Below are 17,587 nucleotides of genomic sequence, written 5' to 3'. Positions count from 1 at the left end.
ATAGCATAAGCACTGCACAAGTACTTGGTTGGGTATACTGCTAAAATACCCAACAAGAATTAAAATATCAAGTGTACTTTATCCAGATTAGGTTCTGTGTGCACATGCTTTGTGAAAATGGCAAACAATAAATGAAAACATAATATTAAATAAAACGAATAGCAAAGCCCAGGCCATAGTGGTATGACTTATAGTATTGTATGTTTTATTGCTATTTTCTGAAAATGTATTAAAACTGTACAAAATAAAACCTGAAAACAACAGTCTAGGTCATGATTTGTGTTGAGCTAGAATTCTTCACAACATTCATCATAGCTGTATTACACTATGTCCTCTCTGTCTGTAGCTCACAGGCCCAGATGAATTGCCTGAAGATCTGTTAAGGAGGCAGGCACACTGTGATTTGAAATACCTCAAATCTTCGTGACTGGAATTTTTATTTTCACGCCAGCTGCAAAATAAAAACATCAAAGAGTGCATACGTCTGTGTTGTCTGTGATCAGTTTATTCCAGATCAGGCCTTTGAAATGTGTGTGTCAAAGTGAGTGTTCTTCCCTTTGCCACTATTCAGCCGGATGAGATAACACTTTACAAATATCTTAAAACAAGCTTTTCTTCCCCCACCCCATCCTTCAATTTCCTCTATCTGCGCAGATATAAACTATTGACAGGTCTTGAACCTCTAGAATTACATTCTCAGATTCAAAGGGTGGTAGATCCACACATAATATGAACATCAGCAAATAGGCACAAAAGCACCCAACACCAATAACCCGCTGCTGTTTTAAACTCCCTACAGCTCTGTCAGATTTGAAGAGAGAGGTCAGACTTCTGTCCGACCTTTTTCCTGTTACTGTAAAAGAAATACTCGTACATTTCAAAGCTGTTTCCACACCAGCTGTGTGTGTGTGTGTGGTCGTGAGAAATAATATGATGGTGATCCAGACTGCACGGTAAGAAAATTCCTCATTAAAGTATAAGACTGTATTATAGGATTGCTAGTATTAAGATCTTCAGAGTGTACATCCACGTTTACTTCCAGCAGCGTTCTCGTTAATTTATGGTATGTTTACTGTAATTTACAAGTAAAATTTGTTACTGTAAAATGTATAATACAGTGCTGTGATGCTGTGATGTGTTGAAGCTTTGCATTTTTAAATTGGTGCTACTGTATTCTCAAAAGAGTTTATTAAGCTATGTAAACTATAAATGCACCTTCTATTCTTTTTTCTTTATTTATGAAAAAAAAATGCTTTGATTATGGAAAACTGTTGTAATCAAAATTTTACCAGCTGTCCTCAAGGCAAACACACACAAACACTGGAAACATTACAACAACAAAGGCTGAAAACAGCCTAACTGGGGGAAAAAAGCAGAATAACAACAACTTATTAATTAATGATTCGAACGTAAAGATTTTGTGCTTGTCATGAGAAAATACTGAGGTCACAGTAAAAATGTACAGTAGTCGGCGGTTTACATTATCCCCAAAGATGTCAGCATTTACACAATTTATTTTTGCATCAATGTTTTACTGTGTGTCCTACTATTAATCTCTTGATTGATGTGTGTGAGTCCTAAATTGTGCGTATTATTATTATAATCTCAGAACTGTACATTTGAATAATAGAGTCCTTTATGCTCCCATGTGTACTTCTGCGTCATTAATATCCACCTGGTTAAAATAAAATAAAAAAAGCTACCACGGCATTTACCCAGGGATTAAATATACAGCTACAGTAAGGTAAGAGTGGTGCATCGTGTATAGCACAGCAAGTGAAATGGTGTTAGTCGTTATTTGCTGTAACCACACTATTCTGTCTTTTTCCCTGTTTGTGAAAGACTAACACAAACAGCAGGGGTCATAAAATAGCACTTTGTCACCACTCTCAGACCATAATCATTGCCCAGTAATGATTTCTATTGTAAATTCACTATCGTTTCCTCACCATACCCACTATTATAGTAGTCCATATTTGCAGGGACTTCTGTGATCTACCTTCAGTCTTTCTTTGCATGTTATTGATCCGTATCTGAAGTTTTAGACCTTTTAGATGTGAATTAGCAAACTCCAATCAGGATCTGATTCTTAAGTATACATCCAGCTGAAAGGCCGCTGGTGCTGTGCGAGTCACCTCCAGTCACTCAATTTCCATGACGACAGAGCCAGCTGATGCCCACGATCCATCAGCATATCTGTTGCACAGAAGAACTCAAAGGTATTAGCCCTCAGGTTCATTTGACCTCTGAACACAGAGAGCATTGGCACTTCCACGGGATTATTTGGTCATATATGATAACCACAAGCTCCTGAATATTAAATAGAAAGGCCCACAGCTTGGAAACATTTAGCACTTTAAAAATGTCAACACAAAAATAGCATTTAAATATACATTATTATTGAGATATATAATATACTTGTTATTGAGAGGAAACCGGCAACCAACTCTCAAGACCTTATTATTGCAGTATTCCAGATTTACATTCATTCCAGATTTACATTTACATTTATATAAAATTACCACAAAAACTGTTAAAATCAGAGAAATCAGAGAAAGGTAAATTTACGTGGGAGAATAGATCATCATTTCAATAATTCAGGTTACAGTACAACCACAGTCCCTTGACCTAAATAGGAACACTTATCATAATTAAAAGATAAAATATCCAAAACATTATATTTGTACTTGAACAGATTTTTTCCAATACTATCTTAAAACAATACTATCAATGTCCATATGTATGTTAAAAGCATTATTGTAACTGTTCCTTTTGTTTATAGAGGCCACTGGATTTTGTCCACCATCACTTATTCCTTCAAAAGTGGCCTGCAGTGGCCTGCAGAAACATATTGATAAAGATAAAATGTCTTGCAAAAACAACGAACAGTGACAGTGACTACATATTAGCTCTGTAGTACACAACTTCTGCTCATCATTGTTTAAGCATGCTCTTCTGGTATTTGTCCAGGTATCTTATTTACTTGATCCACAGTATGGTTAGTGGATGGTTGGGGACTGGAGTTGGCACAGTTGGATCGAGTTTCAGTTGTACTAGTGGTTCTTTGGATGAACTGCAGGAAGTTTTCCTGAAACGAACCCTCTTGGCTTGATGCCCCAAACTCCAAAGGCTGTGTAAGGCAGCAACGTCTAAACTTTACCAGCTCCTCTCTGATCTGTCTGTTCAACAGGCCGTAGAAGAATGGGTTGACAGCAAACGAGGAGTAGGCCAGCCAGGTGACAGCTTCCTCCAAGTCCCCAGGGCTCTGCATGGAACCAGTCAGAGACATCTGTAGGTGGAAGATGAAGTAGGGCAGCCAACAAACCAGGAACTGGCCTACGATGAATACCAAAGTCAGTGCAGCTTTGCCTCCACTGAATGCCCTCTCTGGAGAAAGTCTTTGTGGCAGAGTACGGGTGGTAGTGATCATGGTAGTCTGGCTGTTGATGGAGTCAGAGCGATCCTTGGCAGGGCTTGCATTTGCCCATGTTGTTACTGCAGGGGCTTGCTGCAGGGCTGCAGAACGAGCCACCTTGTACACAGCACAGTAAACAGCAAAGATAACCACTGCTGGAGCCATGAAACAAACCACACTAAATAGCACTGCAAATACTCCTCTTAGGCGACTGTGGCTCGCGTGAAGAGAGCAGTGAGCCGCTGCAATCGAGCTCTGAGGTCCGTAAGCTGGCCATCCAAACAGTGTGACAATAGCCAAGAGGACTGACTTAACCCAGATCAGTAACATGACACCGATAGCAAGATTGATGGTCATCTTGACTTCATAACGCATTGGGTGCACAATATAGAAGTAACGTTCTACACTGATGGCTGTGATGGTGAGAATGGACAGACAAATGAGGAAAACGTTAAGAAAGATGTAAACCTGACACTCCAGAACAGTGAACACAACAGTTCCAAAGAACGGCGAGCTGGATATGATCCCCAGAGGCATCAGGAGGATGGCACACAACAAGTCAACTGCACACAGGTGGCACACAAAGGCAAACCTCTTAAGGTGAGGCGCACGAGCAATCGCCACCATCACACCAGTGTTGGCCAACAAAGCAATGAGGTTGAGGGTAACCATGCAGAACAAACCGAAAAGATCTTTGATCTGTGACTGAGAGCTTGTGACAACACCCACATCAGCAGGAACGGTAGGATTGGGTTCCCACTGGGCAGTTGTAAGATTCAGAACAGAATGATTTGCCACAGAGGCTAACATGGACCTGGTCTTGTCAGCCATTATTAAATCGCAGCTTCCTCCATTTTTATCTCAGATTTCTTCATATGTGGATCTGTGTTGAAAGGAAATGAAAAATTCTCATAAAACATCAATAAACATTTTAAAGTAGTATAGACTTTACAAGCGTATTTATGTACCTATTAAAAAGGTATGCTTTTTATTTCTGTGTATGTGATCGCCTCTGTCCATATAATGTCATGCAATTTTATTTAATATGAATTAATTGAGAAATATATTGCAATTAAATTTCCACAGTCATTTAATTCCTCACTGTGACTTGTTAAAAGGTCATAAGAGTAATAGCAGCTGGTGTAAACATATTGATGGGTAAACTTTGAAACGTTTAGAGTAAAAACAATGGTTATACAACGTTCAGTCAGCTTACTAAACTGCTGTTAAATTAAAGAGTTGTGAGGAGAGTTGTTTCTCTTTAAAAAGTCTAATCCATTAACAGCCAGTACTCTAAGAGGTTTTACAGACTGACTGATTTAGATCTAACTGCAATCTGATAAACCTTTGTTCACACGGCCTTTTGTTTTCATCAGGAAGGAATTATTGACTCCTTTTGTTGTATTTGCAATGTCAGGATCAATTACAAGGAGATGATGTGATGTAGAAGTTATTATAATCACAACTGTGACTGAACAAATTTTGGTAGATTTGGTAGATTTTGGTAGACACACTAATAAAAGTAACTGAAATTATAAACCCATTGTTATGGTAAAATGTAGACAAGTACAAGTTACTACTTTAGACCTGCTGTAGGAACACACTAGTACCACTACCAGATACTGAAATAGATTGCAATGGTACACTTTCAAAGATTTCTGTGCCTTCATATGTTATTGTGGGGAAAATATATTTATTGACTGCATTTTGTATTTTTGTATGCTTAATAAAGAAACAAATAGAGCACTGAAAAATGAGATCAAACTGAAATAACTTACCCATGAACCACTCTGTTTCTACACCATAGTTAAATCTGAATAGGTTAACCAAGTGTCAGCGCTGACACCACTATAGCCTAAATCCCACATATTGTTTATGCAGTCCCAGCTTTTTTGTTGTTCTTGTTAATTCCACATGAAAAGTTTAAGAGGAGAGTTTCAGAGCTGCTAGACAGGTATATTCCCAATTCCATGACGGTTTTCCATTTTTAAATGATGCTTCTTCTCTTCCTGCTCCCTTCCTCTAGTAACACCCCTATTGCTGTTTGATGCTGTGTATGGCGGTGACTGTCACACATTGTATTGTGTGATTGTGTGAGTGATGTGTTTTTTGTTTTTTCAAGCAGACACACACTCCTCTGTCTTCCTCCAGAGCCCAGTCTCTCCTGGGTCCTAACAGCCACCAGTTCAAAGATTTATTTCTGTTTTTAATGTAGCTTACGTTGGCACTGCAACTGTTTTCTTTTTACATCTATTTGACTTTAAATATTTTCAATTTACATCTACTCCAAAAACTATTCATACATCTTAAACTATATGTTTCACTGAGCTGGATTATAGTATACCTGTAGAGAACATCACTCGCATAATACGAACTTTCCTAAACATTAATAAATAAATGATAAGCAGTGTTTGCAGCAAACACAATGTGAGCTAGTATCTTGCAAAATGAGTCCTTTAATCCCTTTGCAATAACAAATACAGCGCTTAAAAAAAACCATTAAACCACCTGTTATAAAAAAGAAACCACAAATACACACACAAAAAAACCATGTTTAAAACTAAAAAAAAATGTAATTTAAAAAAAAAATAAAATACATTTTTAAGCTGACCCACTGGACCCCTCTGAGAATTAATCAAGGATAACATTCAACCACTAAAACTAATTTTTCGTGTCATGAATCTAAGTAAGTAGCTGTAATCTGGGATCTTAATCTTCACCAATATGCTATACTACATTTTCCACTTTTCTGTAAGATAATACATTTTTGGATAAATTCACAGATAATAACAATAACTTTACTTTAGCATTAAAAATATTAGTCCGATTAAAGAGTCTGCACATGCTGGTGGATTAATCATTACATTGGGTGGTGGACTAATAAATTTGTTAAGCACTCTACATAACACATAAACATAGCATTATATGAGAAACATTATGAATTCGAAAGAGAAGATATCCAAACAACCAGTAAACATTTTAGATGATTTATTCTTTATTTATGGATTACTTGTTTACAATCACAGTCAGTGCATTACCATTATGGCATCATTTTAACTGTTTGCCTTCATAATAAGAGATGTTTCAGGGACACTTCAGTATATTCTATATTCACGTAATGTCATAGAACATTGTTTTTAATCTAAAATGGAGTTTCTCATTAATGACACCATGTGGTTGTATTTGGAATAAACCAATAAGGCATAGTGGGACTGGCTTACAAAGCAGAAAACTCCTTGAAACATTCTTACATTTGTAACAGTTCTTCAATGTTACCTAAAAATTTGCATTTTACATTTTCATAAATATGTCTTTGTATAGGTACCATTTATGCCTCTTTCCCACACCAGTTTATCTTAATTTATCACTACTCAAAATGCATATATAGGTGCACATTCAAGACCCTTTCTTTCTGAAGCACAGGACTGTGTCCTTCGTTGTCACTTAGACAAAATGATGCGTATGCAAATATGTAAACCCTATAGAAACAGAACTGAGACGCCAAACAGAACGTGAGGTTCAATATGTAATTCAATGGTTCTCAAACTGGCAGGCTCCACCTCATTAGTTGTAAGAAGTCATCCACTGCTTCTCAACAACTAAAAACTTGAACATTACTGTTTTTTCTTAAAAAAGAAAATCACATGAATTGAAATCAGTTTTCACTTTACATTTTTCACATTGTAGTCCAGCCCTCCAGTTTTAGAACCACTAACTCAATTCAAAAACAAAAATGTGCAAAGACCACCATGCTCTTCATTGTAAATTAGCTTTACATTTTTTAAAGTATGTATAAAAACTTGCAAACTACACAAACATAAGCGTAAGGCACAGAAAAGTGCATCTAAAATGAACAGATCCACATTCACTGCATTAGACCATAGCCTTATCAGAAGGACAGTAGGAAGTCCATCACCAAGAAACAAACAAAAGGACCTTCATTTTTCTTTGGTTAGAATTAGCCATACATGTTTAGCTCCAGCAGGTAGCGAAGGCGGCACTGACTCTCTTTGTAGATGAGATATTCACTGTTGCTGAAGTGGCTATCAGAAAACTGGGGTCGCTTTATTGGCTTACCCTGAGGCACAGCAACCTTCTTACCCTCCAGGGTGATGAAGATGTCCTTGGACGCATCTGAAATCAAAGAATCACAAAGTGATATAATAAAATTGACAGGAGGTGGCATTCATATTGCACTTTTCCCAGACTAATTGATCATTCAAAGTGCACTACAGGCCACAAGGTGCTTACATGAACACCTGCAGCCTATTTAGAGTCACCATTTCACCTAACATGCATGTCTTTGGGCTGGAGGTAAGGCAACTAGCACAGGGAGATCACGCAAGCTCCACACAGAAAAGCTACTGCCACTCTGATTTTCAAATGTTTATATTTTTATTCATTTGGGGGAAACTGACATAATCGGATAACATGAATAGCAAGTTTCTTTTAATGAATTTGCCATGAGTTACCAGTAGAAATTAAACTTCATCCAAACTGCCAAACAATTTCAAGGACAAAAGGCACGCAGATCTCTCAATATGCTGATAGTTTACTTTGTGACATTGTATATTTCTTTATAAAAGGTATTATTTTACCGTATAAAACTTAAAAAGTACTGCACCTGGTTCGACAATGCCTCGTGCCACCACACTATCACACCCGGCTGGAGGCGTCCTCAAGGAACAATCGTCTCTGGTAATGGTATGTTCTTTGCCAAGGGCGACCTCACTGAGAAACATCACTCCTGTATTTTTGGAAGGGCGCACTGAAGATGGACAGAAAGTGAAAAGTACAATGTTATGACTCCAATAAAGACTCAAAATTGTCTTGTTTCTTGCTTCTAGCCTTACCGTAACCTGCAGACTTGCTGTTTTCAGAGGCAAAATAGATACCACAACCGACACGGCCTCCCGAATGGGGCATTATCCTCAGACCACTCTTCAGGATAGCTGCAACCACTGCTATGTTCGTACCATGCCACAGCAGACGCCGATTGTCCAGATTATTGTTCTCATTAAAGCGCTGCCCCTGCAATGCGGAACATGTGCTTTCGGTCAGAGGATGCCCGTTTCCTGTGTTTGACTTAATAAAACTGGCTGTAGTGCCTACCTCTGTCTCTCGATCGACTTCCCAAACATTGAGAATTTTTGGTTTGTAATAGTCACCTGAAGTCGCTTTCAGGTAATTTTCTATGATCTTCAAATGCGAAAACACAAAGAGGGAAATAACACAACTGCTACTATTGTATAAAACAACATGAATAGCAGATCTGAGATAAGCAGCAGTCCAAAAACTTTGTATTTATAAGACTTAGTCACGTAAGAGACAGTACCTTGAACATTTCTGTGTTCTTTTCCATCAGAGTCAGCTTGCATTTGAGAGAATTGTAGTCTTGGTCTATAGGGTGAGGAACCGTCTGTATCATCTCTTCTTGAGCCTTCTCAGTTTCTGACTTCAGAGTCTGGGCAAGCTCAATGTCAGCCAGCACCTGTAAAAAACACACAACAGGGAACAGACTTTAGGAATGAGAACACAGCACAGCAAGACAAAGCTTCTCCTAATTTATGAACCAGAAAATCTTACCAAAAGCATCTCTTTTTTCTTCTCCACAATCTCTTTATCATTAATAGTAGGCGGTCTGTTCCTGCCAAAGTTATGTGGGATTGTGGTGTAGAATTTTGAGGAAAGCTCTTCTAGACGTCCTTTTCCACTTTTTTGATTCATAGCAGCGTCAATCTCCTCCAAAACCTCAAAGCCTTTTGCAATCTGGACCTTGCTGAGCTTGCCCAAAGGCATCTTTTTGATGTCTGCGTAATAACCACATACAAAAAACACAATTCTCAAGCAGATCATTGCATGTTTTTGTCATTTTTGTGCCCAGGATTGCACTAAAAACACTTGACTAAAAAAGTGTTTTTAATGCAATTTAAAAGGTTTCCAAATGAGAAACAAAAATGTAAGGTTAGGTTGTTTTCAGATGAAGTGTGCTCAGTGTGCTAGTGTGCTCATAGAGGAAACTACACAATTGAGCCTTCTTTCGACTTTGATTTCAGGGTTTAGAAAAGTATAGTCAAAACAGGACACTCTCGTAAACCACACAACCTTTCAGACCAAATCAGATAGTTACTATTAAGTCTTCACAGGAAACAAGTTATGGAGGTGCAGTGGGTTAAGCATAATAATGTGTGAAGCCAGAAGCCAGCACTCACTTATTTTTAGAGCTATGAAACACGTGCAGATGCACAGAGGACAAAGGTGCAGAGAGAAGCCTATCGAGTTTTAAGCCTAGGATTGCTTTTACTGTTTTATCTCTTCATTTTTGCCTTTTCTAGCTTTCTGCCTACTGCAGCTAGCAAAGCTCTGAACATTGATCATATACGTCCAAAATGCTGAGATGAGGGAAGATATGCAGATGTAGACTTTACCCTTTGTTTGTAACAATGTTTAATCATTTACATCGCATCCTTTATTGTTTCCTACAGTTCTTAGAAATACAAGTTAGGCTTAATACACAGGAGTATTTTTAAAGTACGCACCCATTTCAGCTTCACAGGTACATTACACAACTGGTATTTTAAATACAAAGAGTGTTTGCAGACTGGATCTGTCGTGTGAAAACTTTTAAAAGTGAGACACACCCACCTAGGTTCATACATTCCATCGCCTCCTTGAACATGTCATTGCTGAAAATGAGCTTAATGAGGCTCTGTGTAGCTTCATCGAGGGTACAAGGTAGGGCGTTCTTTGCAACCTGGGCTGGCTTGCCATCAACACAGTCTACCTGCAATGTCCAAGAAAACGCACAGGGAGATTCTGCTAAAGCTCATACAGAGTGTCAAAAGTCTAAAATATTAGAGACGCAGTTGAAGAATTTGCATTATTTATTTATTTTTAGAGACTTTGCTTCTCCTACTGTGATTTTAACAATTTGAGGTTTCATAACCACGCTCAATGCTCCTTGATCTAATCATACAGGTATTCAAATTACCTTGATTTCAGCATCTTGCTCTCCATCCACCTCTATCAAGGTGTACTTCCCAGGGTGAGAGACAAAATTCATTCGGTCGCTCCAGTTGTTCTTTGTCTTGTCCTTAAACTTCTTCTCAAAGTCCTTGACAGCATTTTCAGCCTTATCAAAGGGCGAACTAAGTTTACTCTGTCCGACTTCCCCCTGAAACCAGGTTAGAAATGAAGCACTAACAGTGATGCTAATATGTCAACACACAGCAATAAGCATTTGGGGTTAAAAATCAATAATGTCTGCTTTTTCCCCCCAAAGCCCTTTAGAAAAAGAATCAATCTATCTATCTATCTATCTATCTATCTATCTATCTATCTATCTATCTATCTATCTATCTATCTATCTATACATATATATATATGTATAAACATATATACATATATATGTATAAATATATATACACATAGTGTGGGCGTGTACATGAATTAACAGACCAAAATGCATTTAAAAAAACAGTAGAACAAACTCACCACTCTGCCCCATCTGTTCCATGAATAGTACTTGTTGTTTGCTTTAACAACTTGGATGACATAAAACTTATTGTTGTTATGTCCGATATTTGTCTGATTGAGCATGCAGTCACAATCCTCATACACCTGGTGAAGACATCAGAGAACATTTATCAAAATCAGCTTTCTGTTCCTGCACTAACAAGCCCTACTTCACGTGTCCTACCTCTCCACAGGATGACAATGAACAGTGTTCATCCACCTTCTTGTTGCTTTTTACTTGTGGCCCTGCAGCCAGTAGGGCTTCCTTTGCAGAGGTAAAGGCATCTTTGGCTTTTGGTGTTTCAGGCTCCTGTTTGACCTTCTTTCCACCAGCCTTGGCAGCAGAAGCAGCTCGTCTCTTTGGTGCCATGGTCCTAACTGAAAGGCCTGTACACAAATTTATCACTTTGGTCTCTGGACATTATGACTGGACAAGTTCAGGCATGCCTGCACTACTCATACAACCATCTCTGACTGTTCACCAGAACAAGCCGAAGTACTCCCCACACATCCGTTACCGATAATTACAGACTATCTGCCATTAGTAAAAACAACACCCGACACTGCAACAGTAGTTTTGATATGTTTTGAAGCAGCGCAGACACTGGACCAGTTCCGCCCCTTGTTATTTATCATAAAAACAACAAGAATTCCCCTGTGTACGGGACTCACCTTGTAACGATAAATGATGCTAACAGCAGACTCAAAGATATTCCTCGTCACCAAAGCAGAACACCGGCTGTAAGTGAGTGTCTATGATTTTCTGTAAGTTTACAATCACTTTACAAAACGCGGAAGTGCTGGAGCTGAGTTGTGCCCTCCTCCTCCTCTGCTGCTGGAGTCAACGGAGCGAACAAACGGCTATACCGCCACCTAGCTAGCTGAGTCCGGTGTGAGGCTCGTTTGTGCCTTTCACAGGTGGATTAAGCGAGGACCAAGGCCAAAATGAACTGGTCTTTTAAATCCTGTGACTATTTGTGCCCTACCTATAGCTATATAATATAACAGAGGTACTTTCTCAAAGGTTTAATCACGTTGCTTTCCCTTCATCCGGTCCACGATTAACAACAGTAGGAGCTTCACAACTGTGCGTTTCTTTTTCGGATTTTCATGGAAAATATATTTTATATATTAGCTTAAATCTTTTTATATTCATAGAATTTTATGTAGTAGCAAATTGCTATATAATATCATTTTGACAGCTCCCTTAACTTAAAAAAACCCCTAGCAAACAGTCTTGCTAAGCAAAAATATTAATTACCTGATGTTTCCAGTTCAGTATATTTTGACATTAAATGTGTGAGATTGAACACGTTACACTTACTGCAACTCGATGAAAAAATTATTGCAGTCATTTTTAACTTATATACATATTTTATGCTAAAATTATGGAGTGAATAGGTTGCAGAGAAAAAAACATTGGTGGTGGTGGTGTGTGACAATTCATTAATGTACAGTTTACACTCATCAGCCACTTTTCAACTGCTCTAATAAGTTAATCGCATGCATAATATAAGATAAGATAACCTTTATTAGTCCCACACTTGGGAAATTTGTTGTGTAGACATGTATACATGTCTGTGCCATGTATACATGTTTATTTCTAGCAACCTAATAAAGGGATTGTTGAGACAGCAGGGTACCATGTGACCTTTGTGTTTGTCCAAGGGTTAGACAAACATATTGGACAACCTTTGTCTCTTAAGCAGTTTAGTTGTAACTTAACTTAATAAAAATCCAGAAAGTCTGTTTAAAAGCTGCCTAACATGATGAACTAAAATGAATGAGCTACATGCACAGTGGTGGTTTTCCTCATGAGGGTGAGACTATCAGTTCAAGAGTTTAACAGGATTGCTGCAATTAACTGTATTGCACAATCAGGCAATACCGAAAATTAATTACCCCCACAAAATTGTGTCTGTGTCTTGATAATATGCTTGATATATTGCGAGCCTGTCTTTCACAGTAAGGAACAGCATGTTTGGCCTGTCCCACGTAAAAACAGCAGTTTGATGATGTTCAGTGAGCAGATCTACTGAAGCAGAACTGCAATTATTCATTGACTTCCTTCATATGGAAATGTTCTATATTTGGATAAACCCCAAAGCTGCGTGCATGTTGGTCAAATTAAGACAAATGAAAAAAATGTGGACACAAGATGGCAGTGTTAAATCGTTGATACTGTATGGGCCGGGTCCAGGACAGCTTTGGTGAATTTTATCTCATGTCAACAGATGATATTTGTGCAGGTAATTCTCATTTCAGTGGCTGTTTGGTCTAGGCAGATGGTGTAGATTTAAGCTGTTAAAATTTGGGCACCAAAGATTTCAGATCCCAGCTGATGGAGGTTTAATTTGCACACTATTATTTTAAAGAGTTGTGAAAGTTGACTTTTGTATTCATTGCTGGGTTGCTTCTTTTGTCCAAGTGTGAAGATAAATAAGACACTGAGTCCCAAAATGTTCTTCTGGTCACATCAGTGCTTTGCATAGTCCTGTGAATAAATTACTGGAGTTAGGGGAAATGAGAGGCACAGTGCAAAAACACTGCATATGTGTACTCTGTTTTGCATTTAGATGAATCCTGCACTTGCCAAGGGTGAAAATTTCATGTTATAACATAACATGACAGCAGATTTACAGCATATTTGACTGATTTGGCTACTGAAAATTGAAGGTTTATTTCACATTTTTAGATTATTGGCAATGTTTTTTTGCATATGTTACCCTCTACAATATGAATCTCAATATGGCGTGCAAAGGAACAGACTTTGAATCATTTCAGTTTTAATAAAAAACACATTTTATTTACATAAATTACAAGAAAGCACAAACTGGTTCACCAGAATCTACATTAAAAACGTCTTGTATATATTACATTTAACAGATTTACTATAATTTACTCCATTGTTGCAAGTAAAATCCTCAAAAACAAGGGCTATATGCGACTTTATTGGCATCTCATTTCAAATATGCTACGAGTAGAAGAACAAAAGAAAATAATTGGGACATTGTACTCACAGCACTTTGAGGACAACAAAGTCAGGACGATCATCTGTGTGACCTCTTCGATATCTGAGACACCTGACTCAGGACTAGTGATTATATAACTTTGTTTACAATGCTTGGCAAAAAATAAAATAAAATATAACTCAGCTGATCTTCACAAAGAGGATGTTGTGGAGTCCACCACCTCTCGTCCATTACACACTGTTGGAACAACATTGGAGGCCGTTGCTGCAAAACATAAAAAATAGGATATTTTGTGTAATGTCAGCAGTGTAGTTACAGTTTGTGATATAAGCCAAAATTACTGTACTATGTAACAACCCAAAGGGGCACCTGGGTCCCAGATGCCCCTTTGAAGCATGATAATTAACTCATGGATGATGTGGAGTGCAATGCAGCTTGGTTTTTTCTACTTATGATATGTATATTGAAGCACTGTATTTTCACTTAATTATCATAATAACACAGCACACTTTCTGTTAATATCTTATAGAAATGTTCTAAATAAACAGACTTTGATTTTTTATTTACTTATTAAACTTATTAATTTATTTTTGGCTACACCAGATCTGCACCATCAGGGATTTTCTTGTATGGGGCCATTTTTGGTATTTTAAAAGGTTTTGTTTGGTTTTGGGTTTTTTTTTATTATGTATGACTTAAAAAAGACAAAAAAAAAAAGGTTAACTATTAATAACTCGCAGTGTCAGAAGTATGACAGACAAGTGTGACACAGTGATAAAGCATGTACCAATATTTTCATAATAATATCAATTGTATTATTATTATTTAATATTTGTTTCAGTTTCACGAGTTTTGCTGTATCTTGGGTGGTACCTTGAGAAAAACTGGAGCCGGGGCCAGTGTTTACACTGAAGCGGGTGGTGTTCACCCTGAGTGTACTGACATTCTTCTGTGGCTGGAACAGGATGATGTGGATCTTGGGAGCAAAGAGGCAACCCAGTACCACCGACCCACTGAGACTGACCGAGATACACATGGTAGTGGTCTGTACCTGGAGGAGGAAACAAAAGGTAAAACTCCAAACTGTTGTGTTTTAGAGGTACAAAAATATGTACAGTAAGAGAAAAAAAAAAAAGTCACATTTCTAGATTGCCAAGCGTTGAGGGAATTCCCGTATACCTCAGAAGTGCTACTCTTAATTTCACACCTGTGGTTGAAAACGCCCGAAAGTTGCTAACTCTGTATATGGAGGACCATTTTTGCAGCTCAAGAGTATTCATTCTGAACAAAAAAAAAAACCCTGAAGTCAGAAAAGAAATGATAAGTACGTCTTTCATAATTCAGAATCAAAGCCAGGTGCTACAGAGGAGGAAGGGGATTGTTTATCAGCTGGGATTTCTAATTAGAGGTGTTAAGCGATCTGTTTATTTGCTTGTCAATCAACTGCGTAACCCTCGCTCCTTTTCGGCTCACCCTGCCCACATCTTGCTATGCATCTTCAGTCTGCTTCTTGCTTTCCAACGCTTTCACAGTCGTCTTTTTAGTTTTTTTTCAGTGAGAAGATATAACACAGCAACATGGCAGGTGCATTTCTTTTTCGCGAGACGCAGCAGGTGTCTGTCATCAACCTGAATGCTAATATCGGTATTAAAATATTGTGGGTACCAAGTGTGATGCTGTGCACTGACAGCTCCACAGAAAAAGCTATGCGAGTTGAGACAGAGATGTAACTGGCACAGCGTCAGTTTACCTGGTTTATGTTGAAGGAATATTGTTTAATTACTGCGTCGGTTTCTTACTCTCTCTGTAAATTCATGACTTGAATATATATTTTATGACTAATCAAGAAAAATATCTACAGGACATTATTGATATGTATACTGTATTTCACACTTTTGAAACATAGTGGTTATCACTATGTGTGGTCATGTACCATGTAGTGTGAAACAGCTATATCACTAAACTGACCTTTAGTTGCATCGAGTTTTCTAAGTTGCCATCTGCAGTGAATTCAACATTAAGATTCTCCTCACACCATCTTTGAAATACAGTGCACACTGACAGGCTCAGGTGCTGTGTTGTAGTGTAAATTCACAAAGCCTCAGATTCCCATTTTTTCACTATATATCTAAGCTGTAGTTTTGAAAGCATGGAGTAAGTGTAACGTACGGATGCATGGAGGCTGTTTAAAAATAATAATCTCACCAATCCCAATGCGGACAAAGGCTAAATACTTTTGGTTTTGAATAACACCGTGGACAATACTGCATAGAAATAACCTGTTAAGTGGTTTTAATAATTCACAAGTTGTTGCAGTGAAAGAGCACAAGGAAGAAGAGGACAAGGAATCTGCTTTTCCCCTTATATTTCCCCAGATGTGTTATATTCTGGAGTATGGATATAGAGCATGGCTGCTACAGTCTCTCTTCAACCTTGTTTTTCGCTGTGTTGACCTTTGATGGTGCTGTTTTTGTTGCACAAATACAGCATTGTCTCTGTGTCTGTGTTCAGCTAACCTAATCCCTACAGAGACCCTCTGAGATGAGAGATGAAATTTCTTCTTTTTATTGCAGGTTTTACTGTGCGTTTATTGAAAAGCTTTACTGAAGTCTTCCAAGTCTGGCATGGATGCTGAATTTGCTAAAGTCACAAGTAATTTAAAGATCAGTTTAATATTTATTCGATATTTAGATGTCGAGAGAGGGGTTTTTTGTTTGTTTTTCAAACTGCTGAACATTAAACTTTGGACAGTGAACAGTTACTTGCTATGCGTTTGGTTTTCAAGGAATTTGTGGTTCACCTCTTGCTTAGTCTGATTGTGTCTATCTATATATCTATATGGTTACTATATATTTAGTGGCGTTACACTAATTTTAGCTGAAGGCAGGTGTACCCTGCCTCTCGCCCTAACACAGCTGGGATAGGCTGCAGCGCCCCCCGTGACCCTGAAAGGGATAAGGGGAAGCAAATTGATGGAGTTTGGAGCTGAAGGAAATCAAATTTAGGAAATATCTGTCTAAACACTCTTCTTGATAGACTTCACAAGCAGTAGTTACTTTAAGTATTTTCTGTAGCCTTCAGTGATTTCATAGAAGCACTTTGAATTTTAACAGTAGTAGCTATTTAATTAGCTTGCATTTGCTGCTGAGATGACCAGCACTGGCATAAGAGAGGAGCCCTCTTCCCCCAGCGGTGTGGAGAGCATCTTAAATATTTCATTTGGTAATCAAATGTGTTATTCATGGCTCAGTAGATTGTATTTAGCTTAGTTTAACATTTCATGACTGCCTACTACAGATCTGTATTTGTTATTCAGCTGGAGGTTTGCATCAGGCTGTGGCAACAATTTGAGAAGAAGTGTAAAGCAAGGAGAACGCTGGTAATGTGTCCCTGCCTGTGAAAAACTAGAGACACTGTGCCAACTCAGTTGCTTCAGTAATTATTCATCGGTCAAAGGGGAGATTTGCGTCTATCTGATGAGCCTGTTCAGGCTGCGAATTGCGTTGCCTACGGGGCCTGGAGGAAGGGTTCCTCTGAGCCTCACTACAGTCCCAAGACAGAAAGCACAGCTGGGACTCAGCAGCCCAGTCTTTCACACTCCATTCCACACAGCTACGCACAGGGACTCACAGGGACTTTCAGTTCCCTAGCAGCCCTCATGGTCTAGCCTGTCTTCGCCATGTTT

The 17,587-nt window shown here is 38.3% G+C and overlaps 3 protein-coding genes across 3 annotated transcripts in view; all 3 read right to left on the bottom strand.

Annotated features, from left to right (window-relative positions):
- Positions 1-2,441: 2,441 nt before the first annotated feature.
- On the bottom strand, positions 2,442-5,419 carry gpr61l (G protein-coupled receptor 61-like). Its single transcript, XM_006806703.3, has 2 exons — positions 5,194-5,419; positions 2,442-4,298 (listed from the first exon to the last, which is right to left on the bottom strand). The coding sequence occupies exon 2, from the start codon at positions 4,244-4,246 to the stop codon at positions 2,942-2,944; it is 1,305 nt and encodes a 434-aa protein (XP_006806766.1). The 5' UTR covers positions 4,247-4,298; positions 5,194-5,419; the 3' UTR covers positions 2,442-2,941.
- A 984-nt stretch (positions 5,420-6,403) lies between these two features.
- Positions 6,404-11,983, bottom strand: parp3 (poly (ADP-ribose) polymerase family, member 3). Its single transcript, XM_006806701.3, has 11 exons — positions 11,603-11,983; positions 11,115-11,317; positions 10,910-11,035; positions 10,407-10,589; positions 10,061-10,199; positions 9,002-9,225; positions 8,751-8,906; positions 8,528-8,614; positions 8,269-8,446; positions 8,040-8,183; positions 6,404-7,549 (listed from the first exon to the last, which is right to left on the bottom strand). The coding sequence occupies exons 2-11, from the start codon at positions 11,298-11,300 to the stop codon at positions 7,374-7,376; spliced, it is 1,599 nt and encodes a 532-aa protein (XP_006806764.2). The 5' UTR covers positions 11,301-11,317; positions 11,603-11,983; the 3' UTR covers positions 6,404-7,373.
- A 1,731-nt stretch (positions 11,984-13,714) lies between these two features.
- The window catches only part of grm2a (glutamate receptor, metabotropic 2a), a 36,758-nt gene continuing 32,885 nt past the window's right edge, over positions 13,715-17,587 (bottom strand). The window contains exons 5-6 of the mRNA XM_006806702.3: positions 14,776-14,953; positions 13,715-14,166 (exon numbers count right to left, since the gene is read on the bottom strand). Of these exons, the coding sequence (XP_006806765.1) occupies positions 14,093-14,166; positions 14,776-14,953 (252 nt within the window). The 3' untranslated portion in view covers positions 13,715-14,092. The remainder of the gene's footprint in view (positions 14,167-14,775; positions 14,954-17,587) is intronic.

Source organism: Neolamprologus brichardi, chromosome 5 (genome assembly GCF_056152115.1).
Source record: "Neolamprologus brichardi isolate AB-2024 chromosome 5, ASM5615211v1, whole genome shotgun sequence".
NCBI classification, from domain to species: Eukaryota; Metazoa; Chordata; class Actinopteri; order Cichliformes; family Cichlidae; genus Neolamprologus; species Neolamprologus brichardi.
The sequence above is the reverse complement of the archived record's forward strand: the minus strand, read 5'-3'. Positions and strand labels throughout refer to the sequence as shown.

Excerpts from the sequence above, each read along its gene's own strand:
- gpr61l (XM_006806703.3), bottom strand. The coding sequence starts at position 4,246 with ATGGCTGACAAGACCAGGTCCATGTTAGCCTCTGTGGCAAATCATTCT.
- parp3 (XM_006806701.3), bottom strand. The coding sequence starts at position 11,300 with ATGGCACCAAAGAGACGAGCTGCTTCTGCTGCCAAGGCTGGTGGAAAG. Across the intron at positions 10,200-10,406 it reads AGCAAGATGCTGAAATCAAG|GTAGACTGTGTTGATGGCAA; the intron begins GTAATTTGAATA and ends TGGACATTGCAG. Across the intron at positions 8,907-9,001 it reads AGAAAAAAGAGATGCTTTTG|GTGCTGGCTGACATTGAGCT; the intron begins GTAAGATTTTCT and ends TGTTTTTTACAG.